Source organism: Centropristis striata, chromosome 24 (genome assembly GCF_030273125.1).
Source record: "Centropristis striata isolate RG_2023a ecotype Rhode Island chromosome 24, C.striata_1.0, whole genome shotgun sequence".
Lineage (NCBI taxonomy): Eukaryota > Metazoa > Chordata > Actinopteri > Perciformes > Serranidae > Centropristis > Centropristis striata.
Window position 1 is genome coordinate 12,961,867 of NC_081540.1, and position 22,762 is coordinate 12,984,628.

At 38.8% G+C, this 22,762-nt stretch overlaps 1 protein-coding gene across 1 annotated transcript in view; it reads right to left on the reverse strand.

Moving 5' to 3' along the window:
* LOC131962954 (aryl hydrocarbon receptor-like) overlaps positions 1 to 22,762 on the reverse strand; it is an 82,371-nt gene that overhangs the window by 5,208 nt on the left and 54,401 nt on the right. Inside the window, exons 3-10 of the mRNA XM_059328067.1 lie at positions 9,007 to 9,191; positions 8,831 to 8,920; positions 6,646 to 6,772; positions 5,607 to 5,746; positions 4,176 to 4,378; positions 3,284 to 3,393; positions 2,050 to 2,191; positions 224 to 1,949 (exon numbers count right to left, since the gene is read on the reverse strand). Coding sequence (XP_059184050.1) covers positions 224 to 1,949; positions 2,050 to 2,191; positions 3,284 to 3,393; positions 4,176 to 4,378; positions 5,607 to 5,746; positions 6,646 to 6,772; positions 8,831 to 8,920; positions 9,007 to 9,191 — 2,723 coding nt within the window. The remainder of the gene's footprint in view (positions 1 to 223; positions 1,950 to 2,049; positions 2,192 to 3,283; positions 3,394 to 4,175; positions 4,379 to 5,606; positions 5,747 to 6,645; positions 6,773 to 8,830; positions 8,921 to 9,006; positions 9,192 to 22,762) is intronic.

Sequence of the window (22,762 nt, forward strand, 5' to 3'; positions counted from 1 at the left end):
GCTTTTTCACCGTGGATTAAACGTTTTCACACTGTCATAGTATGAATACTGTATCTAGACCTGCTTTATAATCATCAATTGCTTTTTACAATGTGGGGACTCTAAAAGAAAACTGTAGGACTTCCAGGGAATGTGCTATTACAATTAAAACAATTTACTTGGTTGTTTGAATTAAATATAAGATTCTTCACATTGGAGGAATGGGACGCTGTCATTAATTTACCCGTGTCTGTTCACTGAAGTTTAGGTATGGCTGTTGTTGCACCAGCAGGCCATCCGGGTCGAGACCAGCTGTCATTTGGCAGGACAGCACTGCCTCATCGGGATTCGGGACCGATCCACCTCCGGGGAGACCCTGATAGAGGCAGGAGGACTTGGAGGGAACCGGGTTGCTGGCGGGGTTCAGTCTCTGACAGGAGGGCACCTGACTGAGGTGCGCTCCATTTACAGGCACAGAGGTTGGGGCATTTCTGAACATACAACTGCTAGAAGGTGCAGGCTCCATGACCTGCTGAACAGGAAATGGTACATTTGAAGTCTCTGGAGTCCTGAATATTGGCCTGCCGTTGACGGCGTTCTGGGCCGCGACAGCCCCGGGAAGAGGATTCCTTTGAAATCCTGACATTTGGTTGAGACAGGCACCCATTTGTTGGTGACCACTGGAGATCAGCTGCTGCTCCAGTGGCCAAGACTGTCTCTGATTCTCACTGTTTTGTGTCTGAAGTGCAAAGCGGCCCTGTAAGCAGCCGGACGCTGGAAGATCTGCAGTGAAAACTGCGTCATTTGAAATATTTTTGGTGTATGCTTCTACAAAGTTGTCGGCTTGGTTTGCGTTGGGGACAGAGGCGTTCCACTGGTTTCCCTGAAAGTTGAACACAGGATTTAACTGTCTTTTCGCGCTTTGGTCCTGGAGGCCGATTTGCAGGTTGGGCGTCCTCATGTGAAGGTTGTTCTGCATTGGTTGAACAATTTGGTTGGCCTGAATCTGATTGGCTGACGTTTGCCTGAGTGAGAATGCTCCACAGTTGTTGTCCTTGCCGGCGACTTGCATGGCTCTCAGTTGGTTTTGTGTTTTAGCCGGCACGGAGGGGTCAAAGGTAACCGGAGCGCCAGTGTTGCCTGTGGTTCCCAGTTGAAGACCACCAGAAGTGGGAAGCGTTGGCTGCGAGTTGATCTGCTGAAGGGTTGGACCATTTAAACCAGAAGTGAACTGGGGAAGATCCATGTGGGTCAGTTTCATCTGCCGTCCGTTTGCCATCAGCTGGTTCTGAGGCTCCGGAGTCCAGCCGAAGATCTGCTCCACACCCTGATCGGGAATCTGGTTCTGGAGGTCCAAAGCGGAGAGGCAAGGCGGGATGTCATCAAGCTGATCTGGCAGCTTGAACCCGCCCTCCCTCTGGAGCTGCTCCTCTACGTAGGACAGGATGTCGTTGCCCAGAATATTGTCCAGGTCTTCGTTGATCTCACAGCTGTTGTTGCTCATCTTCAGGAGGGTGCTCTCCCAGCTCTTCAGCTCTTCAGGACCAACATCCAGGGCGTCGCTGAGGTCGTTTTCCCCGAGGATCTGCTGCAGGGTCTCCATCATGTCCTGAACTGTGTCCTCAGACTTCACCAGGCTCCCTACTACAGGTTTGGGAGACGCCAGCTGCCACACATCTCCAGGAACGTTGACTGTAGCGTGGGTGTCCTTGAAGGCGATGTCGTTGAGGGAGCTGATGGTGGTGGCAGTGTTGTGTTCACAGTAGATAGACTGGTCCTGACTCAGCATGCAGCCCAGCATGGACTCACGGCTGACCGAGTTGCTGTCTAACTTCCTCTGCTTGGGGGCGGAGCAGGGGTCGGGGACATCCACGGTTGGAGTAATGTTGTAAAGCAACGCCTCTCCAGTTGCGTAGTTGAACGGCAGCTGCAGCCGACGGAGGCGTAGCTGCTCTTCACCTTCTTCATTTCTGTGGCAAAAAGACATAAAACAGTGTGTTGTTGCTCCTGATATAGACAATTTAAAAGAAACACTCCCAGAATTTAAGTCGTTAACTTCAAGAGACTTACGTCAAAACTCTCTGCCGGGCCACGACGAAGTCTGGTTTTCCTGTTTTGAAGACCAGCCTGGCGCTGGCCTGGACCCAAACCCATGTCCCACCTTTGGACAGAAGCCTGAAGACAGTGAAGCCGCTGTCTCCTGTCTTCATCACTGGACACAGCACAGAAGAAAGAGTCATATGTAAATACAGTATATCAATAAATCCATTCACACATCAACATATAGTAGAACTGGTAACATTTCTGTATCACTTTCAGCCTAACTCTGAATTAAATGCTGCCAGATTAATGTGAAGGCTGCACAAAGTAAAGCAAGCACAAAGAAAAAATAAAGGCCTTTTGTTCTGCTTCCTCACATCACTGTAATAAATGTTTTATCTCAAGCCGTGGCTCGTATGCACAAGTACAAGGAAAGCAGCTAAAGAAATACTGAAACACTGTAAAAGAGCAGATTTTAAATGGTTGAAGGCAACACAGTACCAGAGGGGCTAAAACAACCTGATTTGTACCCTGAATGTCCAATTTTGTTAGCCTGAAGATTAATTTGAGGCACCGTCAAAAGCTGAAAGTTTCTCTAGGTCTCTAGCAGTGGCAGTTCTACACAGGGGCCTACAGGGACCACTGCCCCTGTGAAGAAGCCCTTGGCCCCTGCTGTGGCCCCTGTGTAAAATTAATAATAAAATGATCAATTTATAACGATGAACAACGGAACAATTATTAACCAAGAACCCAGAATGTGTACAATGTATAATCGTTTAATTGTGCAATAAAAGCTTGTGTATAACATACATACATACATATATATATATATATATATAAAGATCATTCTCAATGGACTGCACTTTTTTAAAAAAGTAATTGTGCACAAAAATGAGAAATGTCATTGTTGTACAAAAACAATTGTCTCATTGTTTCAATCACTGTATTTGTATCTTCCAAATAAACTTAAATTAGACTTTTAAATAAGCTAAAATAAAGGTTTTGAATGCTTAAATATCATCTTTGCCATTTTTTTAATGTGCCCCTCTGATTAAACACTGGCCCCTCCTTGGCCCCCACAGTAAAATTGGTCTAGAACCGCCACTGGTCTCTAGTCTTTGTTGTAAAGTTTCATGAGGCCGTGAATATCCTAGAAGTCACAGCAGCTCATTTTATACAGCAGTGAAATGGCTAGTATGGCTGCACCATAATGGCTGCTATGAGGACAAACCAAAAGAAAAAAGAAGGCAGAGAGGTGACTTACTTCTTACGTGGTTGTCGGCGCAGTACATCATATCTGCAGCGTGGATGAAGTTGTAGCCTGAACCTTTCATACAGATCTCCACTTCATTGTAACCCAGAACCACCTTCCCTCTGTACAAAGAGAGTTAGAAGAAATAACTTTAACTTAACTTTCTTTCTCTATTTGCAAGTTAAGTGTTGTCTGGCGTTATATGTGGGTTTTTTTCATGCTGGTTGCCTTAGTTTATATTAAGTTCAATAAGTAAATTATTTGTGTTTTTATGGTTTTCGTGCTATATAGAAGCAGAAAGGTACAGAAATGTGGAGGAATGAGTAAATTTATCTGTGTTATATAAGGTATCGTTATTTTTAAGTGGCTAATACTAATGCAGCTGTGTTTTATGAGGAACGAAAAATGATTAAATGTAATAATTAAATGTAGGAATAAATAAATTAATTAAATTACAAATGAATAAACAAATGTGGAAATAGATGTAAAAATAAATAAATGAAAATGTAGATTAATAAATACAGAAATACCACACAAAAAAATAAAATAAATGTATAAAATTTACATACATTTTTTGGCATTTATACATATATTCATTATTCATTTCTACATTTATTCAATTTTAATGTATGCATTTATTTATTCATTCATTTATTTCTACAAAACAAAGAAGAAAATAGTCAGGAAATGTTTTCTGCTTGTCAGAAGATAATATTGATTGAAAATCAGGGTGTTGACACTAGATATTGGTGTTGTGTTTGTTTCTTTAATTCAGAGACAATATAAAAGGCAAACTATCATGTCCATCTCTCTGCAGTCTGTCTTGAGCTCCTTTTTTAAAATGAATTGCTGTTATTATTATTGTACAGAGATGCTAAAGAATAACCTGTGTGTGTGTGTGTACCTGGTGTCGATGCCCAGAGGGGTGAAGTCCAGCTTGTGTTTGGTTTGGAAGATGAGTGTCTTGGTACGGATCTCCAGGATGGACGGCGTCTGCATGGGTGTGGCGATGGAGAACAGAGCGAGCTGCGGTGGAGACAGCGTCCCATCGTCAGACACCCGGTTCTGACCGTGGAGGAACTTCAGGCAGCCGCGGAAGTTCAAGGCCTGAAGACAAACACACCGCAAGATTTAACAACTATCCCTGAGCTCACGTTTGAAAGATTAACAGGGTTGGTACACTTTTTCAGTGGTCAAATTCAAACACTTTTCAAGGACTTTCAATGGCATGTTTTCGATGAGGACTTCAATACTAAAAGGGGTAATTTCACTTAACCATACCACCTGTATGGAATCTAGATAGATAGATAGATAGATTACTTTATTCATCCCCGAAGGGAAATTCGGTTGTCACAGCAGTCCGGTATTCAAGAACAATAAAATACAATAGAATAAAATACTGAGGTAGCATAAATAAAAACAACAATAGAAAAAAAACACAGAATAGAACAAGGACACTTAAGAAGTTAAAAAAAGAACATCAGTTGGTAGGATGGTTGGCAAGATGATGGTAATAATTAAACTGGTGATATGATGGCAACAAGGCTATAGTGACTAGACGGTATATAATAATAATAATAGTGCAGTATATAATATATATAATAATATAATATGTAATAATAGATAATAAACAATATAAAAATAAAATGAAAATGAAAAATATAAATAAAGTAATTATAAGTAAAATAATATGATATATAATATATAATAATAATAGTAATAATAATAATAATAATAATAATAAATAAGGCCGGTAAGGCCGGTAAAATAATAATAGTAGTATATTACAGTATATAGTAATAATAGTAATGGCAGCAACAGTATATATAAAAATAACATACTGTTGCTGCCATTACTATTATTACTATATACTGTAATATACTAGGGGCTAGGAGCAAAAGTAAGCTCACAAAAATCATCAACTGGCAGCTGATGGAACTAAACACGACCCAAACTAGGAGGAAAGCCCCACAAACAGGCCTCAATCAGGAGCCCTCACATCCACTAGGAATTAGAAAAACTCCCTTCAGTAAGAAGATACAGGGTAGAGCAACAAGAAACATCTCAGAAACAAGAAGACCCAGGCAAGAGAGGTCTTCATTTCAGATTATAGGCTATAGGCTATTCAGTTTATTTATTTATTTTTTTCCATTGAAAATGCGGTTATCTATAGTCAGATTGCAAGAGAAATGCAGTAAGAATTTCAAGCATTTACAAGCACTTAGTCCAAAACCCAAGCACTTTTCAAACCTTGAAATTCAACATTAAAATTCAAGCATTTTCAAGGATTTCAAGCACCCGTACCAACCCTGATTAAGTCATTTGTGTATTTTACCAGAAAGCCAGAGGAGTTGTCGAGCAGGCAGCGGAAACGGCAGCAGAAGTTTCTCTCCAGGAAGGAAGAGTTTTCTGGAGGGATGGCCTGGGGGTCGTAGGTCAACACGTTGGTGCTGACCTCCGCGGAACTCTGTGCACCTGCAGCAATGACAAGATATTTACCATCCATCCTGTTGTCATACTTTTTGTCTTGTCATCATACTAGAAAAACTCAGCCAAATGGCTATTTTTTCTTATATTTAGAAAATATCTTCTCAAAACAATACTAGAAAATATGGTGAAATAAAGATATATAATCCTTTTCTACCATTGGACTAGAAGAAACCCCTTTCTATTATTAATTTTTATTATTTTCCTTTTATTTGAAATAATTAAAAACACATTTTTCACAGTATACCCCTTACTTGCCTAATGTAGAGAAATAGAAAAATAATTAAATTACTTAAGTTTTCTTACAACAATAATAATTTAAAAAATAACAATAATAAAAATAATAATAATAATAATAACAAATGGGGGGTGGCAGGTAGGGTTGCAACGGCAAAATAATATAAAAATAAATAAAATATACAGAAATTTAGTAAATATCCATAAATGATTAAATACATTTTAAAATGAATAAATTATAATATAAATAAAAATGAATGCAAAATTTAAAAAAATAAACAGGTAAAAGGGAAAATTCAATTGGAAAGTAAATACAAAGGTGAATTAATACAAAGAAAAGTAAATATGAAAGCAAATGAAAACAAAAATATGTAATAGAAATGAATGCCAATATTATTTTTTTTTACAGTTTTAATCATATCCTTGCTACATTTGATGGTATATTAATTTAGTATGGATCCATTTATTTATATTTAAATGTTGGCAGCTTCTGTCTATCATATTTATGGTCTATTAAAAACAATAAATAGCTGCAGTTTGTTTTTTGAGTTTAGGATGCTACTGTTTGCCTCTGCCTTTCCAGGTTACAGACCAACAGGTTTCCAGGTGAAGCACGCATATATTTTGGGATAGATAATGGGCTGACTTACTGGGATCCTCTGCGGTGCCGTCTTGCTGGTTGGTATTTGGGTTGAGAGCGAAGTGAAGTTGCCGTCTGAAGAGAGCGCGGTCGTCTGTGTGGATCAACTCAAACACGCTCTGATGGACCACATCCGACTGGAAACAGCCAAACAAATCAACATTTATCACTTGGGATAACTTGGGATAACTTATGAGACTTGGGAATACTGCTACCGACTTGGGAATATTTCTCAAGACATTGGGTAATTGGGTATATTACACAAGTTATATGTATATTATAATATAAAACAATATTGTATTTTAGTTGATATAATAGATACGTATAAGAGATGTAGGATAAATATGTTTGCAAATAATAATAATAATAATAATAATAATAATATAACTTATTGAAAGATAATATTAGTTTATTCAAATAAGACAAATTATTGTAAATAATTATTATATAGGCTTGCATCGATAAGGAAGCTAAATAAATAAATGAAAGAATAAACAAATAAGTACATTCATACATAAATAAATACATACATAAATAATCAAAAAAGTATATATATATATATATATATATATATATATATATATATAGTATACTAAATAGTAATAGTAGTAGTAGCAATAGTTTTCAAATATGTATAAATAATAAATTATGTTCCTGTTTCTTTTTGCTTTATTTTTTTCACATATTCTTTATCTGTATGCTATTTTTTCATCATTATTATTCATTTTAATTATTATTATTATTATTGTTGTTACATATTTGAAATAAACTTTTCAATCAAACAATCAATCAATTGTTTTGTTGTATTGTTTTTTGTTTTTGCTTTTTTTTTTGTTGGAAAGTCTGGTATGGAGGATTTATATCCTGTGCAAAAAAATGCCAAAAATTCAATAAACTATAACTGTAGTTAATGTAAGTTAATCATGGTAATAAATGTTCAACCTGGTAAATTTGGAGCTTCTGCAGCTAAAAAACAAAAAGTTTCCTGCCCTGATTAACATCCTGACTTGAGACTGTGTCGTGGAAAAGCTGTGGGGTGTACATAAGTGTGTGTGTGTGTGTGTGTGTGTGTGTGTGTGTGTGTTTTGTTCTTTGCCACGTGCACCCTCCTCAGGCAACAACATTTTTTTAATCCCCTGACTGCAGACATCTTTAACCCCGGTTCAAACGGATGTGTTTACAAGTCAAGAGTTCACAGTCAACAAAGCAGCCCAGTTCTCATGCACGCACAAACACACATAAACACACACATACAGCCTTTTAAAGGACCAATCACATCGTCTTTAGCACCAAATCTGTATATTTTACTGCTTTTTTAAAAAAGGTTTCTGACTGACTTTTCTAGCAACTTCCACAGTTTCATCCACTTCCAGTAAACTTCTATACCCGTTATAAATATTATATGTGTATATTATATACGATTGTCCATGTAAGGTTATGTTTGTTACATTTTAATATATTATATTAGATTTTCTGCCCTTTCGTTATTATATTGGTTTTAATTATTTATATGCAAGTTTTTCCAAACTGCATCTCACAGTCTACATATCTATAAATAATTTCCCCCTGGTAATTCTCGTCACACAATTAATCACATTTTTCCACAAGAATCAGTAAGTTCTGATAAATGTGCAGCAATATCTTAATACATACATTAAGTATGGATTGGAATAAAATGCCTGAGGAGCTCAGACAGAACAAATTGCTATTTTCTATATATATTTCTATATTTGAATACCTGAAATGTCATTTTTATATACTGTAGGTCTCATATCTTTATGTTATGACTGTTTAAAAGGTGAAAATAACTTCCTAATGTTGCTTTTGAGAATGACAATACAAGTGAACTTTATTTTTATTCTGCTGTTCAGTTCAGTTCAGTTCAGCTTTTATTTCGAACATCGAAATAAAAGCATTTAATCAAAAAAAAAAAAAAATAGCAATAGTCAAAACAAAAACTGTAATGTGTTTTTTTTCTTTTCCCTAAACATACATATTTAAATAATACATATTTACAAAAAAAAAATATTTTTTTTTAAATAAATAGATTACATAAACAAATACATGAATAATTTATCATTTATGAAAACACCCGGTTGTTAAAGCCCTTCTTCCTCCCTGTACCTTGTGAAAACCGTGTGTTTGTGCCGCTTTTTAAACTGTTATTGATGATCAGCTCATGTATGATGTTTTACCTGGTGGAAGCCGAGGAAGTCCTGGATGGTTGGCGATGTGTAGAAGACGTAGCCTTCAGCCGTCACCACCAGCACGAAGCCGTTCAGCGCCTGAGGATGGATATAAAAATCTTTATTCGGGGCCTCAGGCTGCTTTTTCTCCACACAGTAACGAGCAAACAGCTCTGAGGCGTTACCTGAAGCAGCAGGTCGCCCTCAGTGAACCTGACGCCGTCGATGGAGGTCACCTCAGAGACGGAGGCCAGGGCGGCGGAGGCGGAGGAGGTGGAGGTTGTGGAGGAGGGAGTCTGTGCGTTTCCCCTGAACATGAGGTTCCGCTCACTGGTCCAGCTGGAGCCGTTCTGGCCTTTCTTGATGGTGGCTGGAAGTGAAGGAGAGAGAAAAAACTGTCAGTTTTTTTAATGCACAGAAGAAGAAATAACGAAAAACAAATCAGCTGTATGTTGGATTAACCCATTGAAGCCTGGAAAGCGGATACGTTGTTTTGTAGTATTTGTATAAGCTCTCAAATACTTTTTGAATTTCATTTCTATCTGCTACAGAGGCTGAAAAATCTATTATTTAGTAGAAGAGTTGACACTTTTTTCCCCAGAATTTTTCCAGAATTTCCAGAAAATTAGAGGCTTATTTTAAAATCGTCCAGCGATTTTTCAGGCCTCAATGGGTTAAAAAATGAGGCAGGTAACAAATTTGTTTCGGCCAAATTCATATTGATTTGTTTCAGTTATTTTTTATAATATAATATAAAGTTATTCAGCTATTTCAGATTCAGTTTACATTTAGTTTACGTCACATTTTAGTCATTTTATTACTTTATAGTTTCAGTTCTTTCATTTTTAGAGTTTCATCTTCGTCAACAGTGATGCATGTTGATACTGCCACAGTTAGTGTTATAAGATAAGATTTTCCTTTATTAGTCATACAACGGGGACATTTTAGTGTTACAGCAGCAAAAGTGTATCGCAAAAACAGAAAGAAGCATCAATAAATTTAAAATGAATAATAAATAAGCAATATAAAATTCTTAACAATACAAACAAAACAAATTAGGAACCATATATATATATATATATATATATATATATATATATATATATATACAGTACAGACGGACTCACAGTTGAAACTGCACCATTACAAAATGGAATGATCACAGACCTGATTGAGCATTGCAGGTTATAATAACGCTGTTGCATCTCATGATCAAGTGATAATATTTTATAGGCAAAAGGTCAACTCCACTTCTATTTGTAACTTTGCAGCATACCTTTTGAAAGAACACATTCATTTCTGAGAAGAGCACAGAAGAACACAGAAGAGGAAACCGCAGAGAGGAACTGAAACTCATTTTTAAGAAACAACTTTTACTTTTCTTAAGCTGTGCAACATTCCAAGACACAAACACAAAAAATTGGGGTAATGCCGCAGCACAACTTGGCTACAAACAGCTGATTGTGTTTACAAAACAATTTGTCAAAAGAAAAAAAAAAATCTGGTGAAATGGGAAGTGAGGAAAAACAGAAAGAGGAACATCTCTGTCTCTTTCTATCAGGGTGGAGCTGCCTGATGTTTCCTGTCGTCTTACAACACTGTCACTCAACTCTTCCTCCTCTTCCTCTTCCTCCTCTGGCACTTATCAAGCACTTCTTATCAGAAAAACAAGAGAAAAATAACCTTAAAATATCCTATGAGAGAGGAAGCAGGTGGAGGAAACCAGTAAAAAATGTTAATGGATAAAGGGTTGGAGAAGGTTAAGGAGGACCGAGAGCAGTTTGATTTATGGAGCTGAAGCTTTGGCAGAAAACAAATCAATATATGAGCGATGAGGTTTATTTTATTGTCTTCAGGATAACTGACTACATTTAGGCCATAAAACATATTTTAAATAGACCAGAAAACTACAAGGATGATGATGGAAATGAGACAAATAATGGTCAAAAACATCTGAGACTGATGTTTTTCCAGTGTTTTGGCAAAGGAAGAAACTAATATGGCCATTTTTAAAGGGGTCCTCTTTTTTTTTCATTTTTAAAGTTGACCTCTGACCTCAAGATACCTGAATGGAAATGGGTTCTTTGGGTCCCCACGAGTCTCCTCTTTACAGACATACTTTATGATAATCTCATGCAGTTTGAGGCAAAAAACATCATTAAAATGTGATATTTACACCAACTGTATTTGAATATTTCTGTATACTGGGATCACTAAACAGTCTGTGAGTTGCATAAGGTCCAATCAGGTATGACTGGAAAGCTCAGACTCTTGTGGATTCAATGAGCCTGATTGTATTCATGTGTGATGATGTTGAGGAGTATTTCAACTGAGTACTTTCTGAGTACTCTTTGGAAAGCGGCTGAGTGTTTTGGCTCCGCCCACTAGTTAGTTCCCCTCGGCCTCTGTCCCCATACAGGTACTTTTGTAGCGAATAACCAACGGAGTCTTAATGTGACAACGCCGACGCAGCAAACTTAGTGACTTTGTCGCTATATTTAGCGACTATTCAGACCCCTTTTTCAAAAAGCGACTAGGGACAAATCTAGTGACTTCTTCTGGTGTTATTGCAGACTCGTTCCTACTCTTCTTAACGTGTAGCGCCGTCCCAAAGCACTCACAAGCGGCCCAGTACTCTCACAGCGGTCTCTCCCAGCTGCAGTAAGAGCAGGAGAAGTAAACCCCTCAGCGTCCAGTTTGCACCAGTCAGCAAATGAATCACGCATGCATGAAATCGCCGCTCAGTAGCTACCTGAGCCGCTAACCGGTGAAGTTGGGCGGATCTTCATTCCCAAGTCACACCCATAGCGGCTCACTAGAGGGAAAAGTATCTAATGGAACACGCATTTGGTCTCAATAGTAGCATTTCATTGCAGTGAATCTTGACCTCACTGTATAAAATGAGCTGCTGTGACCTCCAGGATAATCACAGCCTCATGAAACTTTACAACCACAAACTAGAGACCTGGAGCATTCAGAGGATGGACGGCTTTCCACAGTATATTAACAATAAGGGGGTTTCTCAGCAGTTTACACAACACAACACATCCATTTTAAAATGTAAAACGCATTTAAAGTTCTCATATTTTTCCCTGACCAGCTGCACTGCACACTGCATTTTCTTGAAGATCTTATTTCAGAGCAAAACTTGAGGCTGTCACATATAATCACTGTCAAGAAATGGGAACATGTCTAAAATATGCTCAATATAGCTTTTATCATGCCGTTATAATCAGAGGGTTATTATCCAGTGTCTCTAAATTATACATAAAACATTTTTTATGATGGCTTTGTTGGAGAATAAGCTGCATGTTTCCATTCGTCTCATTTAGGGACAAAGCTCTTCTGCACTATTAGGAAACCAGCTCGATCCGGATCGATCAAGTCTCCCTGTCAGCGTCTGAGGCCGTCGTCGACCACTTCACATGATTCCTGTCTTCCAAAATGTCCGCCTCCCCGCTGCGTTCGGTCCACTGGGGGAAAACGCAGAGGCCAACGGGTAATTTTGTGGCTCTGCCTGCTATCCTCGTTCGGCCTGGAGTTTTTTTAACAAGCACAGGGCTGAGCCAACCTCCATGCACTGTGTATGTGTGTGTGTGTGTGTGTGTGTGTGTCAGTGCTTGAATTGATAGAAAATCTGTGCCACTACTTTAAACCAGCAGCCTGCACAAAGTGCTGTAGCTAACATACTGATCGCTTTGTCAGTTTTTAAAATGCGTTTGAGAGATTTTTGACCATTTTTTATTCTTAAGTGGTCAAAAATTGTTAAATTTAGCACCAAATATTAGTTACAAATGATATCAACCCAAAAATGACTTGTGAGCAGTAAGTGAGAATAAGAATGGCCATCGTGTACTCCTATCTTAACGTTTTAAGCTCTTATAAGCTTTCTTAATTTTAAATTTATTATTTTCTATGAAGATTTATGACTATATATACCAGCTTTCAGACACCTCTTCTATGTGGCATCTACTGTTAACCTGCTATCGTCCCCTAAAGCAGTAGTTCTCAACCTTTTTGAGTCGCGACCCCCAATTTAACATGCATGTTGTCCGTGACCCCCACTCACTGAACAGAATCTCACAACCACACTTCAGATCACCCAAAAAAGAAACAAAATGACCAACAAAAGACACAAAATGACTAAAAAAGTCAAAATGACCAAAAAAGACACTAAATGACCTAAAAAAGACACAAAATTACCAAAAAAAAGACACAAAATGGCCAAAAGACACAAAATGACTAAAAAAAACAACACAAAATGACCAGAAAAGACACAAAATAATCAAAAAACACACAAAATGACCAAAAAAAGACACATAATTAAAAAAAACCCACAAAATGACCAAAAAAGACATTAAATTACCAAAAAGACTAAAACACATTAACACATGAACACTTTAACACAGTGGAGACAGAGCTGACTTCCAAAATGATTTGGCGACCCCCAGAAATCATCTCGCGACCCCAATTGGGGTCCCGACCCCAAGGTTGAGAATAGCTGCCCTAAAGAACCCCTTTCCCCACCCTTACCCCTCTAAAATAGGGGTTACAAATAGATGTTATCAATTATTTCAAGATTTTATGAAAGTAAAAAACTGTTAATATAATCCTGCTTTCTATGTGTATTCTAAGACTTTTGAAATATTGATTTCTGGATTTTATTACCAGTTAAGGCCCTATTTCAAGATTCATGAACTATACGCCTTTTAAGACTTTTTGAGGATCCACAATAACACAGTATGATGGAAACTGACATTCTGGTTGTCCCTGTGATTAATGTCATCAAAAAACTTTGTACATAGAAACAGGCAAGGCAAAGGAAAGAGTAGAGTTTGGTAAGAGCCATAAAAAGTAATATAATTTGCCAGTACAAAGACAAGAACATGCCAGGGGACAACCAAACCAGATGGGTCGGTTAAACACACTAAAGCACAAAGAATGGGAAATGTCCCAGTGGCTAAAGCTCCTCATACACTCTCCCAGTGAGGAAGACCAGGTGGCATTACATTTCAGATGCTAATATCAAAGACGACTGTGGCAGGAAATTCAAATAGTGTGGGTGTTTTGGCATGCATTAGCAACCAAGCTATCCGGTAACCAAACAGAAACACACCACAAGTGGTTCAGAGCCATAAAAATATGAAGAGAAGACATAATTTCTGCTGCAGAACAGCTGGTTTAAATACAAAAATACCAAAGAGGAGATAGTTTGGATAGAGGCTAGATTTTATTAGGTAGAAGCCATAAAGTTTTATTTTTGAAGTTCCCTTCTTGTGCTGATTTACACCACCGCCTGTTTTATTTAGTTGGATTAATTCCCCACAGCAGACTTTTCACTTTTTTCACTCATATTGGAGGTTTGGCTAAAAATACGGTGTCATTTATGTAACACCAGTAACTAAATTAACAGATTAGGGAATTAAAAGACACATACAATTAGGGCTGGGTGAATCACCTGTTCAACTGAACGGAAACAGCGGTACGGATATTTAGCATTACTTTTGCGATTATGAAAAATATATTTTTGGCCTGGTGGAGGGTTCCTATTGGCCAGGGTTTGAAATGTTTTGATAAAGTTTGGTTGTTGGTTGTTGCATGTGAAAGAATTCAAGGTAAGTTGCTGTGAGTAGTTGATAAAAAATGCTAATTTTAAGGGTTTAAAATTACCTGTCGACCTGACCTCATCAACTCACGTACTCAACCTTTGGTATTTTCCCATTATGTGTTGTGAAATGTGTTAAAATGAAACTTGCTCGCTCCCTCTTCCTCTCCTTCTCCTCCCGGGGAGTTTTTCTCCCCTGTGCCATGCCAAATATTTTACTGCTCCCACGGCATGCTCTGCACGCCGTTTAACGTGATTTATGGCAAAACACAACAGCACCAATTGATTTCATGCACTCTCACATTTCATCAATTTAAAAACTGAATCCTCTTCTTCTTCTACAGACCTACAGCAGTGTTTCCGACTTTGTTTCAGCCTGAGTAGGTACATAAAAGTTTTTTTTTTTTTTTAAAGTGTTTGTTTATCCAGGAAAGATTAGCTGAGTGCATGCACTCTTTTCCCAGCGACGCCCTGCTTCACATGTTGAAGATTTCCACCTGGGAGCTTCCCAGTAAAACCACACACATGTAGCAGCTTCACAGGAGCTGTTGCTGGCATGGTAAAGATTTTGATGGCCAAGATTGTCTAATGCAACCTATTTTATCTTTTCATTTTCATCCATTAGTCCTAAACACAAAGACATTTCATTTACTGTCATTAATCTCAAATAAAAGCCGGAAATTATCACATTTGAGAAGCTGAAATCTGCAAATACTTGTCATTTCTGTTTAAAAAAAGACTAAATCAAGAAGTAAATGATTGACTTATGATCTACTAATGAAATGGATAATTAATTAATCAGTGCAGTTCCATTTCAAACAACTGTTTTAATAAGTTGTATGTGATAATACTGTAAAATAAAAGATATCTTTCAAATGGAAATCATGTAAATAAATGAAAAAAAAAGAAAATATAATTTTGGATTGAGAGAATGATCTAACTCTACAAAGTGTTACATTATGGGCTGTTTGTAACTGCTGAGACAGTATTTGTAGCATTTTACAATAAGGCAGCAGTGAAAATGTTTTTTTTTTTTCAGTTTCTTAAAGCTTGTGTTTCAAAATCAAATCAAATCAAAATAACTTGATTTGATTTGATTTTGAAAAACACAAGCTTTAAGAAACTGGAAAAAAAAGCTTGTGTTTTGCTGCCATTGAGGGAATAAACACCAAATATTTTCTCCTGACGGCTGGAATTTCATTTGTGCTTTGATTTATTATGTGTCTCAAGAGAAAAAGAAGCTCTTTTTTTCCAAAAACAGCTGCTTGAAAGATTGTGAGTTTTTTTTCAATTCCATGGCCAATATGAGATACATACTTCACTCTTTCACCCATTAGTTCCTCATCCCAAAGTATGCTGAGATCACCTGGCATACCTGCAGACTCTCAATCTCATGACACCTGGTTTGACATCTTTTCTGTAACCTGACTAAACACAAACATTCCCTCATAATGTAGGAATGACAGGCGACGCTAACGAGTATAAACAATACTCTAAATTTCTCTCTAATGCTCTAAATTTAGACATCCACCACCTGGAAAAAGGCAACATTCACGGTAATAAAACGATCTGCAGCACAAACAGAAACTGGACACGATCAAAGTTATTGTTATTTGTTGACTAAATGTGACTCTTTTACACATTTTAAGAGGCTGACAAAATGATTATAAGTGCAAATATGCAACAGTGGTCCATAAACATAACACAAACAATATGTGGTGTGTGTGGGTTGTTAACAAATATTGAGTAAAGATGTGTTACCCAAAACTAGGCGCAAGAATTTTCAAGAGTGTATGTCTTTGTCTCTGGTTTCACTGTTGCCTTAGTGTGGTTTTGTTGTGTGTGTGTGTGTGTGTGTGTGGAGAGAGGAGGTCTGTCCAGGCATGCTCAAAGTGAGGGCCTCTCTAACACGTACTCATGTCTCATGTACACACTCATATACACACCACTCATAGCTGGAGGCGATCTGGTTTAGTGGTTCAGCATCTCAGTGCAGCAACAATGAGCTATTTTAGTAGCAAGAAGAACAGGGTGAAACAGAAGACTGATTAAGATTGGAAAACAGAAATGAAATAAGCATGCAATGTATAAACAGAGAAAGTGTGAAAGTGCTGGACAAAGACAGAAATAAGGACGATAAACAGCAAAAGACAAGAAAGTTTACATAGTTTGAGAAAGATGAAACAAGACACACAACTAATTAAATACAAAAGTTTACAGAAATGAATATAAAAAAATAAAATAAAACCAGAGAGGACTGATGTAGGTGCCCTGAGGAACTCCCAGCTCTGTTTCTGACGTGGTTAATTTACCCCTCTACCCCCAACCCCCAAATGTTTGAACAAGGAACAGCTGACTTTTACCAAACTGCCAGATCCCTTGTGAAAGGAGAACAGCCCAAAACCACCTCCGCCTCCTCCACCACCTTGTTTCTTCTGTGGTTTTAGAATAAATACATGAGGAAACTACTAAAAGCATAAATAAAATGTTAGGGATTATCAAACAAGTTAAAAACTAAAAACCCAAAATGCATTACCTTCTCAAATGGGAATATCTGCTGCTTTTCATTGCTTTCTTTGAAAGTAAACTGTTTACAACTCAATTTAGTCTTTATAAAATTGTCATTTGGGATTGGATGATGTACAATTTATTGCAGACCCGGATAAAAAAAAAGTTAATTGTGGTGCACTGAAATAAGGGGGATCTTCTGATTTATTATTAGCCTATTTAAGATTGTTTGTTCTTCACTTATTTTGACTCTATATTCAATAGCATATAAAAAAGAACAATAATAAAATTCCAAAAGTCAAAAGGCTTATCATAGGTCTCCCTATGTCTAAAAAAACATCTATGAAGTCTATGAAGCGTTATACATATTAGTTTCTGAAAAGAAATAAAGGGTTAAGTGATTCCAGTATGTTTTAGTTACAAGCATATTTTGATCAATATATCTGGATAATATCATGAATTGAAGTTATTTTAACCAGGATAATTGTGACATGAATTTTGCTTATTGTTCTGTGCCTTTTCCCCCTCTTACAGATCAAACAAATAAAAGTACATGGCAGGTTAATTAAATGATTGTTAGATCCAGCCCTTAAAAACCTTGCTGTTAAGGCTTTGTGCAGTATAAAGAATCTCTAAGGAAGTGTCTTTTTCCTGGGTCTGTACTTGTTGACCTCCTTGTTGTACATGAAACCATTTGCGGCTGGTGCAACCCCTCAACTGCCAACCCATTTTTCTTTTTTCTATCATATTTGCGACACGCCTCCCCACCACCCTGCCCCCCACCAACCCTCCATCTCCAAACACCCGCTCTGAAGCACTTTGCGGTTTCTGTCGACTTTGAAACCCAAGAGCTGAATGGAGTCATTGTTCTTCATCCCTTTGGACTGCAGGATGGAGGACGAGTAGGGGAGGAGGGGGGGTGACAGGAGATCAGAATCACCGACACTCTCTAAGCTCACTCTCCCCCCTCGCTCTCTTTCTGATCCTCTCTGAGCAGGTTTGGACATGAAGGAACGGCGAGGACGAAAGTATAGAAAAGGCCTTGTGTGGTTTAGAAATGGAGAAGGGTTTGTGATTCAAAGTTTCACTCTGAGTGCTTCTTCATTTGGTAGCTTGCTTTAAATCTTCTCTCTCTGATTTTTTAACATGTATCATCTGTTGTGTAGTGAGTCTCATTTCCCGTTATGTTACTTTACCTTTGATCAATGACATTTTCTGCATGTAATCTGAACCACAATGTGCCATTATTTCTCCATCAGGGTTGCTATAATAATCCTTTCTACTTGTGCAAAACTTCACCTGAACATATCTTTCTTTATACTTCATTTAAAACTAACTTTACTTAACAAGGTCACAAAATGCTTTTCAGAATAAAGGGACAAAGATTTAAGAAAAATACAACAAACATGGTGACAAAACAGGATGAAATAAAGTAAAAAAAATGTGTAAAATGGCTGAGGAGACAGTTTATTGGTTTATTTCCTGACATGCCCCTTTAGAAGACTAGCAAGTCTATTGATTTCTATGGGAGAAAATAAAGGGAGCACAGATTACGACCAAGTCTTTTGTCCCGGAGTCGCCAAAGTAAATATTGGACCCATTATTCCAAGGACACGTCTTCTGAACATTTTGACACAAAAATAGCATTTTTCTGACGGACAAATTTACTTTGTTTGAGACCTGTCCGTCTCAGCAACTCACTTTTGTCAGATCTGGCAACATAGATATCGTTAATGTTAGAAAAAGTATTGTGAGACTGCGTCAAAACCGTTTCCAAATATCCTAAATGTGACTGTGAAAATATCTAATGTTAGCAGATTACACATTTAAAATATATCGATATATTGTTTATATCGATATATCGCCCAGCCCTAATCTTGATGTGTTGAAATTTACCGGTAGGGCTTTTATTTTGTTTTCTTCCCTCCTCACCACCGCTGTTGTAACTGCCACTTCCTTCTTTAGGGTTAAAATCTCATTTCGATAACCACAACTATTTCACTGATGGCCGCACCCAAATGTTGAACACACAGAAAACGGTAAACAACACAACGTCCCTATTACTGCAGGTGAAACGAGGGAAACACACCATCAAATCCAACCTGTTTATCTTTATTATTTTAATGAAGAAAAGGTGTCAAACTGCAGGGAAAGGTTTAGATTTATTGACTTTCTGTCCTCAGGCTGCTTCGTAACTTCCAGTCAGTCCTGCTGTCAGAACACACACATTCAAGGTTCACACACAGGCTGCATTCACACACACAAAGTCCTGTGAAAGTTCATGCACTGCTCCAGCCCTGACCCCGCTCTTCCTACTGACAGCACTGACCTCTGACCCCTGGCATGCTGCTACGATAAGACAGAGTCTGGAGGAGACGTCTCAACGTTTACATTCCTTCTCGTCTGAACGGCAGGTCACCCTCGGGTGCCTCCGCTGATACTGCACACGACCCACCACACCCTTACACACACACCAAGAACATACCAATCACTCATTAAGTGAAGGGCAACAAAAAAGTAAAAGTGTGTCAGTATAATCAAGAAAATGAAAAAGAAAGAAAACTTTTCAAACATGCAGTATTTGTGCAAGTTCATCCACACTTCCATGTGCAAATAGCACAGAATACTTATTATTACTGTCACTGCAGAATATTTGAGGCCATGAAGAAAAATGCATTTGTTTTAGAAATGAAAATTTAGCGAGGACAGACTGAAAATAATGAGCTGAAAGCAACTCACAGAGGTTTGTTCACAAGTTTCAAAAGAAGAGTTTTCAGGAAAAAGAAGAAGTTCATGATGTTGATCCACACCCAGAGTGGAAAGAAAGAAAGAAAGAAAGAAAGAGAAAGAAAGAAAGAAAGAAAGAAAGAAAGAAAGAAAGAAAGAAAGAAAGAAAGAAAGAAAATAAGAGGAAGGTCAGAAATGCTCAGGAAGGTACTTTATTCGCTTCAACACAACTGATGGAAATTCGGCTAATTTGCTGTAGTTGCGACTTAATTTCAGATGAACTCTGTCTTCCCTACTCACACACACACACACACATACACACACATACACACACACACACACACACACTTAGCCTCGCGTGCGAACTTTCAATCCCCGGCATCCTGAGCTGAGAAAGGAGAGGAAGGAGGCCGGCGGAGGAAAAGACAAGGAGAGAGAGAGGGAAAACATTAAGTATGATGATTGTGTGTGTGTGTGTGTGTGTGTGTGTGTGTGTGTGTGTGTGTGTGTGTGTGCACATGACTGACACACACACACACACACACACACACACACACACACACACACACACTGGTGACGGCTGCCAAAGCGTCTGATATTCCTTCACTGGCTTTTGAATGGTTTGCATGATTACACGTTCTCCAATTTGGAACTGCTAAATGTTATTATACAGTAGATACTGATGAGGGGGGAGGAGAGGGGGAGGAGAGGGGGAGGAGGGGAGGCTGGGGGAGAAAAAGGAGGAGGAGGCATGGGGGAGAAGCAGCGGCAGAAAATGGAAAGAGAGGTGGGAGGTAGGAGGAGAAATGTAAACAGAAATTAAGTAAAGGGGGAGGCAAGGAGGAGATTTTGGTAAAGGGGAGGAAAGAGGTGGGAGTGGAAGGATGAGGGGGTGGAGGAGGTGTGGAGAGACAGATGGTGGTGGAGGGCAGAGAGAGGAGGTGAGAGGACGGGGACATAGATGGAGAGACATGGGCTTAGAGTTAGGAAAGGTTTTTTAAAAGAGGGAGAAAACAAACAGGAGTACGACAAGGGGGAGGAAATGTGGAAGGGTGTGATGAAACCAGAGGAGAGGAGAAGGAGGGAAGGAAAGACAAGAGGAGGTGATGTAAAGATGGAAGGCTGGGACAGGAGGCAAGTAGAAGGAGGAAAAGGAGATTCTGTAAAAATGAGGAGGAACAAAATGGGATTAGGAGGAGGTGGAGAGGGGGAGGAGAGACAGGAAGAGGAGGTGTAACATGGAAACCAGAGAGAGGATATAGGAGGAAAAGGAGGAGGAGAATGGAAAAGGAAAAAGGGGTACAAAAAAATTGGGGAAATTTAGTAAAAGGGGGAGAAAATAAATGAAGAAAAGTGAGGGAAAGGAGGAGGAAGAGAGGCGAGGAGGTGACAGGAAGAGGGGAGGTAAAGAGGGATTGGGGTGAAGAAATATGAGAAGGTAGAGGGGGAAAAGAGGAGGTGAGAAGATGGAGACAAGAGGGAGGTAATATGAGGTTAAAGGGAAAGATTGTTTTAAAAGGAGGAGGTGGAGGAGGTGAAGAGGGGTGAGGAGAGACAAGAGGATGTGGAGAAGAGGTGGGGTAAATAGGAGGAGGAGGAGGAGGAGGAGGAGGAGGAGGAGGAGGAGGAGGGCAGGAGAGAGGTAGGGTAAGGTGGAAAGAGATGACGCAAGCAGGTGGAGGAGATTTTGTAAATGAAAGGAATCGGAAAAAGAGGAGGAGAGGCGTGAGGAAAGATGAGAGGAGGTGGGAGGAAGAGGAGCAGGAGAATGTGTGATGGAAACAGGAGGGAGGTAAAAGGGAAAACGAGGAGGTGATTTGGGGGAGTAAAAAGGGGTACAGGGAGGTAAATGAGTGGACATTTTTGTAAAAGGGGTATAAAAGAAATGGGAGCAAGAGTGGGGAAGGAGGAGAAGGAGGAGGAGTGACGAGAGACAGGAGGAGGTGGTGGGAACAGGGGGAGGAAGAGGAAGAGGAGGAGGAGGAGGAGGAGGAGGAGGGAAGGGAGGGAGCAATAGAGAAACAACCAGTAATCTGTAATGGAGTTTGAAGCATAATGTAGCTCCGGAGCTCTTATCGCTGTCGTGCCGTGGACCCATTGAGGACAGGAAGCCATTCACCAACACACACACACACACACACACACACACACACACACACACACACACACACACACACACACACACACACACACACACACACACACACACACACTGCGTAAAGAAGCTGGAAGGTTATTTTTTTTTTTGGCTTGATGAATGGCGGTCTGCATCAAACCTGGTTGAAAAACTGCATCAAAGTCTACACATTAAATCCTCCACCTCCACTCAAAAAGTTTCTGATCAGGACTGCAGCTACGGAGAGGAACACCACCTCCAAAAACTGCCAGAAATAATAAGCTTATGCCCAGAATTTGCAGGAGGGCAAATTTCAGCCATTTGTTTCTCACTGCAGCAATTTGTCTTGATGCAAAAACATGGTGACAACTTCAAGTGTTCTGGAGGAGGTTCAGTAATTGTTATTATTGCCGGTGGCTGCTGTAATTTTAATCCAGTAAAGCCTTATTAGCATGACTCACTGAGCTGGTGATTTGAAAAATTTGCAGTTAGACTTTGATCTTGTGTGAATATGCCATGTCTGTGATTTCTGAATTCTCAGTTTAACACATTTAAAAAATGCAACTTTTGTTCTTGCTGTTGCGGAAACCGAAAGCAGGGAAAGTGTTATCGAAAGATTGGTTTTGATACATCAGTGATTAGCAGTTTCCGTGGTTTGAGGTACATGATTTTTATCTAACGGTCGAAACTTGCATATCTCTAACTTTTTCCGCGTCTTTTAAAAAAAAAAAAAATGTTTTCACACACAAAATTCACTTTAAACAGTCAGCTAATAAGTCAGTAAGCTTTGCAGTCAGCTAACATTCAATAAACCAGACTGTTGGCCAGGCAGTAAATCGTTCAGAAAACCAGTTACTCAGTCGGTAAACCAGCCAGCCAATTAGTCAATACACTGGTCAGAAAACCAGCCAGTCAGTTGACAAACAAGATAGGAGAAGCGCTCACTAATCCAGGCAGTCAGTCAGGTAAAGAAAACAGTTGGTAA